Source organism: Scyliorhinus torazame, chromosome 14, assembly GCF_047496885.1.
Source record: "Scyliorhinus torazame isolate Kashiwa2021f chromosome 14, sScyTor2.1, whole genome shotgun sequence".
NCBI classification, from domain to species: domain Eukaryota; kingdom Metazoa; phylum Chordata; class Chondrichthyes; order Carcharhiniformes; family Scyliorhinidae; genus Scyliorhinus; species Scyliorhinus torazame.
In genome coordinates, this window is record NC_092720.1 from 113,606,900 (window position 1) to 113,620,156 (window position 13,257).

Below are 13,257 nucleotides of genomic sequence, written 5' to 3' on the forward strand. Positions count from 1 at the left end.
ACACTGGAGGCTTGAGCTTCTCCTGAGTGCCTGAACAGTAGGCACAGTGTCATCGCTTTTCCAGACCCATATATCTGCAACCTGCCTGATGCAAAGTTATTTCTAGTGTCACACTGAAACAAATGTACTTAACAAAGAACAAAAACTAACCGAGGTACAACACAATCAACAGAAAAATCTGATTTGTAACTCCACACAGAATTTAGCAATCGCACTTTAAAAATAGAGAGGCAACCTGACCAGAGCACTAATTTCAAGAATGAGAAACCGATTCATCTTGTAACCATTAAGATATCCCTTAAGGCTCGCAGTGTCAGGGTGCCAGTGCCAAGGTGGCATCAGCAGTGCCAGGGTGCCACCCTGCCCAGAAAGTAAGCACCTGGGGGCCTCCGATCTCCTGGGAGACCCCCACAAGCACTGTTCGAAAGAGACAAAGGGCTTAGATCCCCGGTGCCTTGGTAGATCCAGTGAGTGCATATTAGAGTGAGACTAGCTGTCTCGCTCTGATATGCAGATTTGCCAGATAGTGAACCCGCCCACAATGGGCAGAATTCAGATCACGACATCTCATAATATTGCGGTAGATCTCGCGAGGCAAGGCAAGCCGGGTAGATCCCGTAAGAGGGACCCCTCAGCACCTTCCGACCGTGCAACACGGCCGGTGGGTCGCGCCCCTCGTGATTACAGTGTACAACACGATAGATATTATAAGATAGTCAACTCTAACATACAGGCTGCAATCAATAGGAAATAATGAAAATGCAATTTGAAATATACCATGCTTTCCATCTGAGGAATTTAGAAGAACTAGCATCTAAAAGAAAAGGAAATTATAAAAATATTTTTAATGGCTTGTACATGGAAACTATGACCACAGCATTATTCATGCAATTTGCTTCTTCTCTGATATTAGGACCTCCGACAGCACCAGAAAATCCCATGTCTACAACAAATGAGACCTCTATCACCCTGGAATGGAGCCCTCCCAGGAACAGCGGTGGCAGGAATGACATTACGTACGACGTTCACTGCAAGAAGTGTGTGGGGGACCCCAGGGAATGCAGCCTCTGTGGGAGTGGCCTTCATTTCATCCCCCGTCAGTTTGGACTGACGTACACAAAAGTACTTGTTACCAATCTGCTGCCACATACTAATTATACCTTCGACCTTGAGGCATTAAATGGCGTATCTGAGCTGAGCCCCAGTCCGAACCAATATGTCTCCATCAATGTCACGACAAGCCAGGCAGGTAAGCAAATATCTACTCAGTTGCCTAATGTGACACGTAGAATCAGGTTGCCATGGACAGCAACCCATTAATTGCAGGAGTGTGTTGCTTTGAAATGTGCCATTTCTAGGAAAGGACTTTTGTGAGGGGTCATTAATTATAGAAAGGAAAAAGCTAGCTCCTTTTTTATTAAAGAAAACAATTTGGGCATTTCCTGTCAAAACAATCAAGTATGGTGATCAGTATTCAGTTATATTGCATAACAGGATCATAAATGTTCGGCTAAAATTTTCTTTCATGTTTGAGCCAGTGTTATGGAAAAACTCAGGCAATCATTCCATCCAGCCCCACTTTCCTTTTCTCCTTTCCTCCCTCAAATTTGCTTAAATTAATACAGAACTTTGTACCTGAAGAGTTTGAAGCTCTTAAGTAAGGTCACATTTTCCATTTATTTTAGCTCCTGTGAACCTATACCATGAGTTTCAGAAAGCTATGGGAAGCATTCCTGCCAATGTCATTCCTAGTTTATGGCTCGTGATCCCACAAAATTCCACTTTTCATTATTATTATTATTAAAAATAAGGCCGATTTTCTCCTCCACTACTTAGAAGCAGCGAAACCTCAACTTAGATTTTCGGCACAACGAGAGCCTCTTCGCCATGGTGAAAATCCCCACAATGGCTGAAAAATCAAAGTCCTAGCCTCAAACACGACATTCCCATCTTTGCAGAGGAGGGGCAGTTCTATGACAGCTGGACAGTTCTTTGACAGCTGGATAGTTCCAGTGAGCTTTTGTGTAAAAAGTGCAACATTATGTTTAATTTTAACAATGCCAAAGAATGCTTTACCTCTCCCTAAGATGTCCCGGGACCCTAGCCATAGCCATGCATTAGCTCTCCAAAGAGGTTCCCGAACAAATCCACTAGGTTCAGACCTCCTCTTACCTGATCATATCTGCGCACTCCAAGTTTCAGACTCCTCGCCTATCAAAGTCCTACTTCAGCGTAGGTAGCTGATGATTTAAATGGCCAGCTGCGTCCAGGAATCACGGATGCGTGAATTATGGCCCGTCTCCAGTCCCACAAAATCTGGGCCTCAGTGTGGATTAAAAACAAAACTCATTAAGTCTGTTTTATGATTAAGAGAAAGCTGATTCTGTCTTCCTCTCAATATACTAATAGCAAAAGCACTGATAATGAATAACAATAATAGATGTTTCCACTGTAATCTTACTCCCTCTCTGGAGATGCATGTATTTGGATTGTAACTTGAGTCTAAGGCAGTCAACAGAGTCCATTATTAACGATTTCATGCATTGCATTCTATTCACTATGAAAATCAAGATCGACTTGACATTTTGTGAACTTGTGCCAAAGGGATTAGTCAGTACATACTTGAGCAATCAGAGACGAGTGATTGCGCTGCTAATGATCCGCAACTCAAATCACTTTGCACAGTTGTAATTGCTAGTCTCGCAGAGCTATTCATTTGCAGATGCACTTGTATGCTGTAAGAGAGATGGAAGAATGAAGTGGTTGCTGCAGAATTGAAGATACTGTCAAACCATATGGGCAGTTTTCTTTCAGCGACAGTGCTTTTAGGCTGTTAATTTGGAGACTTGAGTTTCCAAAACATTCCCAGCTGTACTTCAAAGGAGGAAATGTGTCAGTCTTGGCTGGGCTTCCCATGGGAAAGATAATTACATGGAGGAATTAATACAAGGTCATTCCTGTTTCCAGTGGACTCATCTCAGCCTTGGAGTTATCCCCAAGTTTAACTCGCCTACAGATTGATCAAGCTCAAATATGCAGAAGGAGAGCAAGCGGAAAATATTCACCAAGAATATATCTCTGTGAAAAAAATGAGTGATAATTGTTAAAGTGCTTTAAGCCAAAAATTAAAGAACAACTCGAGCAAAATGACTTTGACCTTGAGCTTTAGTGAAATAATCACCAGTGTCTAAATAGCAGTTCAATTTCTTTTCAAACCACATATTGTTTGGGCTTTACCTTGCTGAGGTTTCTAAGGCTTGGTGTCAAAATGTGACATTTGTTGGCTTCCTGGATAGTTGAGGTGACTTAAGACTGGAGATGCTCTAGGTTCAATTTGTGACTTATGCTAAATTGACTAACCCCAGCTCGAGTGGCCATTGGAGCTCCATACTCTCAAACCATTGGGCAGGGGAGGTTTTATAAGGCCACGAAGGAGTCCACAGCAAGTCATTCAAAGAGACCTAGGGGGCGATTCTCCGATATCGAGGCCAAGTGTTCGCGCCATCGTGAACGCCGTCGCGTTTCACGACGGCGCAAACAGGGCCCGGGCACGACCCATTCTGGCCCCCTCGCACGGCGCTTGAGCGGTTCACGCCGCTCCAGCGTCCTTACGCGGTGCCAAATGGGCGCCGCGCCAACCCGCGCATGCGCAGTTGGGGCAGCCCAATCCTGCGCATGCGCAGTTGGGCCGCGCCATCCTGCGCATGCGCGGGGAACGTCTTACGCACGCCGGCCCCTCACCAACGTGGGGCCGGTCTTCTGGGGCCGCGCGCGGAAGGAGGTAGGCCCCATCGGAGGCCACCCCGGTGGAGGAGCCCCCCTCCCTCCCCCACAGGCCGCCCCTCCCAGCATTCCCGCAGAGTTCCCACCGGCAGCGACCAGGGGTGGACGGCACCGGCGGGAACCTGTCGTGTCGTAGCGGCCGCTCGGCCCATCCGGCCGGAGAATCGCCGCTCGCCGGTTCTCCGAGCGGCCCGGTGCGAATCGCGCGCCGCTGGTTTCCGGGGGGTGGGAGAATCGCGTGCGGGGGTCGGAGCGGCGTGGCGCGATTCGCGCGGCGCCCCGGCGATTCCCCCACCCGGCGTGCACCCTTAGTTTATTTGCAGTTACTATTATATACATCACACGGTAGATCCCAACTGGACCTGCCTTGCTGGTGCCTGACTGGCCGGATTTATATACCGTACAACTATGCATTGTTTAGAGGTCCCCCTCCCCCTTAACTGTGGAGCTCATATTCTGCAAGGTCCTCGGTGAAGTTAATTGTTCCCATCCCGTAAGGTGGTGCTTTTCAAACTTTTTTGCTAGTGACCGATTTCTACCAACTGGCCATCCTTCGGGACACAAGCTAGCTAACCATGCTTAGTCTTCAAATGCCTGTGAAGTTATGAGGATTTTAAACTTTCATTTGCCAGTACTTCTCTGCATATAACACACATTGGCACAATTAATAAAGCCATGCCTTAAAAACTGCTTTGTTCCTGATTTCAGCTTCTTGTTAATGGGCTGTTCACCAGAGGTCCTGGAACTTACACCAGCACTGCTTTGTCCTGCTGTGGATTCTCCTCAGCTGCTCTCTCCAGCAGATTTTGTTGTGAGATACTGGCCTGTTTGTGTCTCTGGCCCTCTCTTCCTTATTATGAAACGATCTATTTTAAATTCTTTCGTCCTGTTCCTTTCTTGCTGCTAACAAAATGGAGGAGTCTCTCTTTAGCTTGGATTCATTCACCTGAGGAAGGAGCAGCGCTCCGAAAGCTAGTGTTTGAAACAAACCTGTTGGACTTTAACCTGGTGTTCTAAGACCTCTTACTATGCTCACCCCCAGTCCAACGCCGGCATCTTCACATCCAGGCAGGAAGACAGCATTGATTTAAAAATAAGATCTGCTCCTGGGTCAACGTGCTGATGTCAAGAGGAGGTGGTCTTCCCCGCTGGGCTCCGGGCCTGTGCACTGCTGAATCAAACATAGTGTAAGCTCACTGAGAGGGCTACTGCCCTCGTTAAAATTGACCCTGCTCATTTGAGATGCTATTGTAGAGCCTGACACTCGGTGATGGAATTGCACTGAAGCACTGGATCCTACTCAGAATCCACCCTGCCAACTGACCCCGAATCAGGAAAATGAGTTGGGGTGGTTGGATTTTTCAGAAGGAAAGCCGTACTTGTACTACCCACTTCAGACAAGCTAAGTGGAATCCTCAGCTGCTCTCAGTTAAATATGCCTGCAAGTTATTGGAGGCATTTATCTCTCAAAGGTGGGGAAGTTGAAGGCTGCTAATAAAAATGGGGGAATTCATTTTTAAAAAAAATTTAGAGTACCCAATTCATTTTTCCAATTAAGGGCAATTTAGCGTGGCCAATCCACCTACCCTGCACATCTTTGGGTTGTGGGGGCGAAACCCATGCTAACACGGGGAAAATGTGCACACTCCACACGGACAGTGACCCAGAGCCGGATCGAACCTGGGACCTCAGCGCCGTGAGGCAGCAGTGCTAACCCACTGCGCCACCGTGCTGCCCTAAAATGGGGGAATTCATAACAGGGAACAAAGAAATGGCTGAGGAATTAAATTCGTACTTTGCATATGCCTTTACAAAGGATGATATGAACAGAGTACCGGAAGGTGTGAGAAACACAAGTTTCTGTGAGGAGCTGAATGAAATTAGTATCAGTAAAGAAATGATTTTGGGATTGAAGGGGGAGAGCCTGATAATCTTCATCCCAGAGTATTTAAAGAAGTGGCTATACTCCGAGAAAGATTCAGAGCGATCTTCGCAGCTCTAACTGGAACTTCCAAATTCGGTATCAATTTGTGTTCAATCCTGGCCACTTCTGTCCCACAGAAATGTTTATACCACCTGTGGCCTGACACAGAGGAGATTGTCTTTACTCTCTGAACTGAGTGGGTTTGAATTGAACCCAGCTGCCAGGGATGAAAGGTCAGTGTGTCAATGCATCTCTTCCCAGTTATTGTGATCGATATTTATTAACTGCACTGCTAAGTTTAAACGCATTTCCTCCAAAATACTGCGATCCTTCAGCAGCAGCAGCCCTGAGACTGCGGGATGAAACCTCAGCCTCAAAACCGCATGCCCAGCACCTCAAAACAAGAAAACAAAGAGGGCGGGATTCTCTGACCCCCCCCCGGCCGGGTCGGAGAATCCCTGGGGGCCGGCATGAATCCAGCCCCGGCGCCGGCTGCTGTATTCTCTGGCGGACGAAAAATCCCGCCGATGGGAATCGCACCTCGCAGAATCGCGAGAATTGGCGCGACGTGATGGGCCCCGGGGGCTGCAGGTCACGCCGGCATAAATTCAACATGCTTTTTAACGGCGTCAACCAGTCATGCTGGCTTACGCCGGCGAGCGCGGAGGCAGGGGTTGGCGTGGGGCGGCCGCCTGAGAGGAGACGGCACGTCCGTGGCTGGTGGGGGGCGTTGTTGGTGCCGGTGGATGATGCTACCCAGGGCCGAGGTTGCGTGCCGGTGATCATGGTCGGTGCCGGGGATGAGGCTGCCGGGGATGTGAGTACCGGGGATGAGGAGGGTTGTGCCGGGGCGGGGAGTGCCCGGGCTGCGGGGGGGGGGGGGGTTCCCTGGCCAGGTGCCAACTGGCAACAGTCGCGACCATGCAGCCCGTGGCACCTGGCTGCGGAGGGGGGTATGGGCAATGATGATATGTCATCTACCCTCACCCCCTGCAGACCCTTATGTTTGGGCATCACCCAGCGATGTTGGCCGCCAGAGCGGGACCCTCCCCTCTACATGTTGCCCTATGGGAGCTGGTGCAGGGACGTGCCAGGGAGGCGGCAGAGGGGCCCGATGGGGCCCCATGTGTACCAGCGCCACTTATCGTACCTGGACCTCATGGACCAGGCATGCATGAGGAGACTCAGGATGATCCAGGAAACCGTTGGCCATATCTGCCACCTGACGGCACGCCTGGCACCGCGTAGGACTGGGGTGGGCACCCTCTCCCCGTGGCCGTCAAGGTGACGGTGGGCCTGAACGTCTACGCCACGGGGTCGTTCCAGTCGCCGAGTGGGGACCTGTCCGGTATCTCCCAGATGTCGGGGCACCGGTGCATCCAGTTCCCTGTGGACCGGGCCCACTCGGATGCCCGGGCAGCAGGATTCGCAGCCGTGACCAGAATGCCCATGGTACAGCGGCCGATTGATGGGGTGCACGGCGCTATGCAGCCACCAGTGGATAACAGGGACATATTCATGAACAGGAAGGGGACCTACCCCATGAACATTCAGGTGGTCTGTGACCACCGGATGAAGATCCTGCACGTCTGCGCCCAGTAGCCGGGCAGTGTGCATGACTCGTTCATATTGGCGCAATCGTTCATCCCCACCATGTTCGAGGGACAACCCCGGCTGCGGGGCTGGTTGCTGGGTGACGAGGGTTACCCGTTGCGGTCATGGCTGATGACGCCTATACGGAGTCCACAGACCGACGCGGAGAACCGCTCCCACGATGCCCACGCAGCGACCAGGCGTGTGGTGGAGAAGTGCTGTGGGCTGCTAAAGATGCGCTTCAGGTGCCTGGACCGCACTCGAGTGGCCCTCCAGTACCATTCGGAGAGAGTCGGCCGCATCGTTGTGGTCTGCTGCGTCCTCCACAATATAACCCAGCAGAGGGGCGATGTGCTGGAGGCAGAGGAGGAGGGGGAGGGCAAGGAGCAACACGACGAAGGGCAGGCCTCCCCAGATGAGGAGGATGGAGGCAATGTACGGGACAGACGGGCTGGACAGGGACAGGAGGCTGCCCACCGTTACAGGCTGGGCCAGCGCGCACGGGACGGGTTGATAGCCGCACCGTGCGCAGACTAGGGGGGTGGTAATCGCCGTGTATGGGCACGGACAGCACAGTACGCCACCCCACCCACCACCCAGCACCCTCACCCCACCCACCATCCAGCACCCTCACCCCACCCAGCACCCTAACCCAACCCACCACCACATCACCCGCATGCACACCAACCCTCCATTGCACATCCACCTGCGGCACAATGGGCAGGGCTCACACGGTCGTCAGTAGAAGCGGGTCTATTGCAGGCCATGGAGGAGGATGACAACCCGCTCTGCAATGGGCTCTGGGCTCTACATCGTTAGACAATGTCTGACTCATGGCCACAGTAACACCCTCCAACCTGGACCGTCCCTGCATGCGGCCCGGACACTGCAGCGCACGGACCCGTCGTCTGCCTGGGTGCGGGATGGCGAGGGAGCTCTGGGGAGGGGTGGGGGGGGGCACACTCACCTGAGCTCGATGTCCTATCACCTCTCACATACACTGGCACTCACCTCCCACCCCACCCCAGCATGCATCAGACAGAGCACAGAGGCAGCTTCTGTAGGTGTGAAAGTGATTTTAATGACAAACAGTTCATACGTGTGCCCTAGCCCCTATGACTAATCTGTGCTCTGCACCCGTGCCAACTTATTCAATGTCTAATTTTTGGGCCGTACGGGCCCTTTGACTATGTCTAGGTGGTTCCCCAGATGGTACAGCAGAACTGGAGGTGGACTCCTGTGATTCCTGCCCTGTGACTAGGGGCCCCTTTGGCAGACGGTTCCTGGGGCGGCCCGGCCTGGATGGGCCAGGCTACGGCTCGGGCGACCGGGATGGCGTGCTGCCAGCCTGTCCTGCCCGAAGTGTCACGGTGTTCCGGGACCTCTCCTGCAGGAATGGGCCCCAGTACCGCCTCTTCCCTCGGAGTGCCCGATGGCCCCTGGGCCTCTCCATGGGTCGGGGACGCGAACGGATCCAGCACCCGACGCACCCCCGGCACCTGGCGCTGCCAGTCCAGGAGGCCCGTCCTGGTATCAACAAGGGTCTGCAAGTTTGCAGCCATGGAGCTCAGAGACTCGGCCATCCCTGTCTGTGTCTGGGCGACGCGGCCAGCACCTGCGCAATGGCACGGATACCCTCAGCGATGGCCTGCTGGGACTGCGCCATTGCCTACTGAGACTGGCCACGGCATTGAGTGCCGTTGCAATCTGCAGCTGGCTCTGGCTCATGGCTTCCTGTGAGAGGGCACTCTTGCGTCTGCAGGTGCTGCAAGCCGGCCGTCACCCCCTTCGATCGTCCCTGGGTCCGTGACTGCATCGGGTCTATGGGTGGGTGTGATCACTCCAGGAACCTAGGACCCGTCTGGGCGGCAGCTGGTTGCTTGCGCCGGGCTGCCCTCCGACCGTCCGGCCCCTCAGCAGCTCCTACCTCCACCTGCTGTACCGGGACGGCTGTGTGGTGCGCACCAGTTAGTGTACCACAAGCTTCATCGCTAAAGTACCCAACTGAGGTGAGTGTCTCTGCGATGGTGGCGGGTGTAGGAGATAGCAGTGGCCTAATGTCCGAAGTCCGAGGTCTCCTGTGGTGGTGTTTCCTGTCCGTCCATCCCCTGTCGTTGGGTGTCCTCGGTGGGTGTGTCGTGTGTGTGGGTGTCCTGGGTGGTTGAGTCCTGTGAGTCACTGTCATGAGTGGGTGTGTCCTGGGTGTGGGTGTCCTGTGTGTGGGGTGTCCTGGGTGTGGGTGTCCTGGGTGTGGGTGTCCTGGGTGTGGGTGTCCTGGGTGTGGGTGTCCTGGGTGTCAGTGTCCTGGGTCGACTGGGTGGGGGCCTGCTGGTGTGGCTGCCCTTCCCGCTGCTGGATGTGGCCCTACGCGTCTCCACATTGGCACCAGATGGGGGCGTCGGATGCCTGACGGTCCGGGTCCATCTCTGGCCCATGGGTGCCCCGGCACTAGGTGGGGGTGTCGTATTCCTGACGGCCCTAGTTGTTCCCTGTCCTGTGGGCTCCCTGGCACTGGGTGGGGGTGTCGTATTCCTAATGGCCCTGGTCGTTCCCTATCCTGTGGGATCCCTGGCACATCCTGGGGGCGGTCGGCATCCGCAGGGACGGGTGGGTCGACGTTTGGTACTGCAATACACAATACTGTATGCATGGTTAGACATGCAGATGGGGTGCTTTGGGCCAAGGTTTAGAGAACCCCAAAGTGTATCATGGAGTTCACCTGACCCACAACTTTTAATAGATTGTGGTATAGGGAGCACACGGCCCACTCTACAGGTGTGGTATAGCAGAAATGGAAAAGCATTTTTTAAAGCAAAACAATGTTTGTTCAAGTTCACCTTTTTAAAACATACAGTGAACATCTTAGCAACCATTAATTCGAATACAACCCCCAAAGAATACAACACTAAGTAATCCTTAAGTTGTCCTTTTAACATCCATAAGGCTTAAAAATAAGAACTTTTAACAGAAGCACATCAGGTTAAAGTCACTTCTGAGAGCAGTTATTAGTTTTAAATCACCAAAGGATCGATTTACATTCTTTAGATTACAGTGAGAGTCTCTAATACATCTTCTGGCGGTGACTGCAGCTACCCAGCTCAGAAAACGAAACGAAAACACACCCTGCAGCAAACAGCCTAAAACGAAAGTAAAAAAAACTGACAGACAGCCCAGCTCCGCCCACTCTCTGACATCACTGCAGTAATAAACACCCATTTCTTAAAGGTACTCTCACTACAGATATTTATATACATACCCATTTATAAACACCCATTCTTAAAGGTACAACCTCCCCCCAAGAAGAAAAGAAACCATCAACTTCAAGATGGTTTCATTTTTCACCTTTTCACTATCCTTTAAGAAATACACACAGTAAATATACTTTTTCGTTTAAAAAAAAACAACACACGCAAATAGGTAGAATAATATGTTCAATTTTTTTTTGTTCTTCTTCCTCCAACTGAAATCCTTCTCGATTGACAGTCTTTTTGAACAAGAAGGTCTCTGCACAATCCGTCCATTTCTCTACACCTCGGAATTTCTCTTTAAAGTCAGATACTTTAGTTCAATCTGATCACAGAGTCCTTTGTTGTTAAGTAATGGGTTAAGAGACATTGCAATTAGTTGTCTCATTTATGTTAAGTATCCATTAATTGACACTGATATGTAAAGGGACTTCAGGTGACCTCTGTCAGGTGGTGTGTTAAGAGTTTTGTGCAGAGGCTGTGGAAGTGAAATAAATGGTGTTTGGGGAAAAGGAACAAGAACGTTAGACTCTTCATTTCACAGCAACTAAAACGTCTAACAATGGTAGCAGAGGATGGTTGCTGTGCAAATCTGAAGGTTTGAAAGAAAAAAAAGATACATGGCTGAACCCAGGATAAAGATGGCTGGATATGACTATCCTCCCTTATTTTCTGAAAGGGAATCGTACGACCAATGGAGAAGTGCAGTAGTTATGTGGACTAAAGTAACTGTTTTGGGAAAGAGAAAACAAGATATGGCATTGGCTCTTTCTCTACCATATGGCAGTAAAATCCAAAACAAAGTGCTTTCTGAGCTGGAATTGGAAGAGTTAGACTCAGAAGAAGGTCTGGAGACTTTATTACGTTATATGGATAAGATTTATAAGAAAGATGACTTGTCAAGTGCGTTTGAAGCATGGTCAGATTTTGATAAGTTCCGGAAAATGGAGGATATCTCCATGGAAGACTATATAATGGAATTTGGCAGACTATATAAAAGGCTGCAGAAACACAATCTGGAATTTCCACAGTCTGTGTTGGCCTTTAAATTACTTGACTGTGCTGGAGTGAGCAACATGGATAGGCTCCTGGTTTTGACAGGAGTTCAGTTTACTGATAAGGATACCTTATTCAAACAGATGACAAAAGCTTTACAAAAGTTTCTGGGGAAACATTTGATTCCGATGGCTCTGATGACCCAAATAGGTCAGCCTGCAATAAGGCAGAATATGGAAGATACACTAGTAACAGGATGGCAAAATTGTATGGCTACGAACAGGGCTCAAGACTATAGACTGAGACCGAAACAAGGAAATTATGAAGACAGAAATCCAGTTAAAACCTACAATAGGAAGATGAACCCCAGAAATGCACGGGGCATGATAAATCAATGTTTTCGATGTGACTCTCAATACCATTATGCTTTCAACTGTCCAACTCGTTATGATAGAGTGTTTGAAGCGACACATGACATGGAAGAGTCAGAAGAGGAAAAAGATAGTGACCAGATAGAAGGCATTGTCCTATTGACAAGCAGTTTTACGCCGGTAATGAGGGTGTTGGTTGCAGAATCCTTCAATTGTGCTGTATTGGACAGTGGCTGCACATCTACTGTGTGTGGAATTGACTGGTTAAAATGTTACCTGGACTCTTTGAATGCTGAAAATCGTAACAAGGTTAAGGAATTTGAAAGTTCCACAAGTTTCAGGTTTGGGGATGATAATACTCTAAAGTCGCTGAAAAGAGTGGTGATCCCTTGCAATATTGCCGGAGTGAATCATTTCATTAGCACGGATGTTGTATCAAGTGAGATACCCTTGCTTCTGAGCAGACCATCGATGAAGAAAGCACACATGAAACTGGATATGGAACAGGATAAGGCAACAGTTTTTGGAAAGACGGTGGACTTACAATTTACACAGTCGGGACACTATTGTATTCCATTACTGACAAATAATTTTTCAAGTGGAGTGGTTAAGGATGTGTTAATGGCAGTTGAAAATGGGACTTTAGCTGATAAAAAGCTTGTGGTATTAAAACTGCATAGGCAATTTGCACATCCGTCTCCTCAGAGGCTGAAACATTTATTAAAGGATGCAGGGGTAAGGGATGGTGACTACACTAAACTGAAAGAACGGGTTAGTGATCGCTGTGAAGTCTGTAGGAAGTACAGAAGGACACCATCACAACCGATAGTAACCCTACCTTTGGCCAGGGATTTTAACGACTTTGTGGCCATGGACCTTAAGATCTGGGATAAAGCAAATAATATATTTATTTTGCATTTTGTAGATTTAGCAACCATATTTAGTCAATCAACGATTGTACGAAGTAAAGAAAAGAGAGTAATTCTGGATCAAATTGTGGAAAAATGGATAGGGACAGGAATGGGTCCACCGGCAAAATTCCTTACGGACAATGGGGGAGAATTTACTAATGATGAGTTTAGGGATATGTGTGAAAACATGAATATCAGAGTTATGAATACGGCTGCAGAAAGCCCATTTAGTAATGGTGTCTGTGAAAGAAATCATGCTGCCATCGAAGACATGCTTCGGAAAATTTTGGCAGATCGACCAAATTGCAGGCTAAATTCAGCTTTAGCATGGGCAGTGCATGCAAATAATTCATTGCAGATGGTTGAGGGCTATAGTCCTTATCAATTAGTGTTTGGTAGAAATCCTAAAATTCCGTCCATTTTGGATGACCAGC

The 13,257-nt window shown here is 49.6% G+C and overlaps 1 protein-coding gene across 2 annotated transcripts in view; it reads left to right on the forward strand.

The window, feature by feature from the left end:
* Positions 1-13,257, forward strand: part of epha4b (eph receptor A4b) — a 523,058-nt gene that overhangs the window by 317,197 nt on the left and 192,604 nt on the right. For both annotated transcript variants that reach the window (XM_072474682.1, XM_072474681.1), the window contains exon 5: positions 914-1,249. In XM_072474682.1, the coding sequence (XP_072330783.1) occupies positions 914-1,249 (336 nt within the window). The remainder of the gene's footprint in view (positions 1-913; positions 1,250-13,257) is intronic.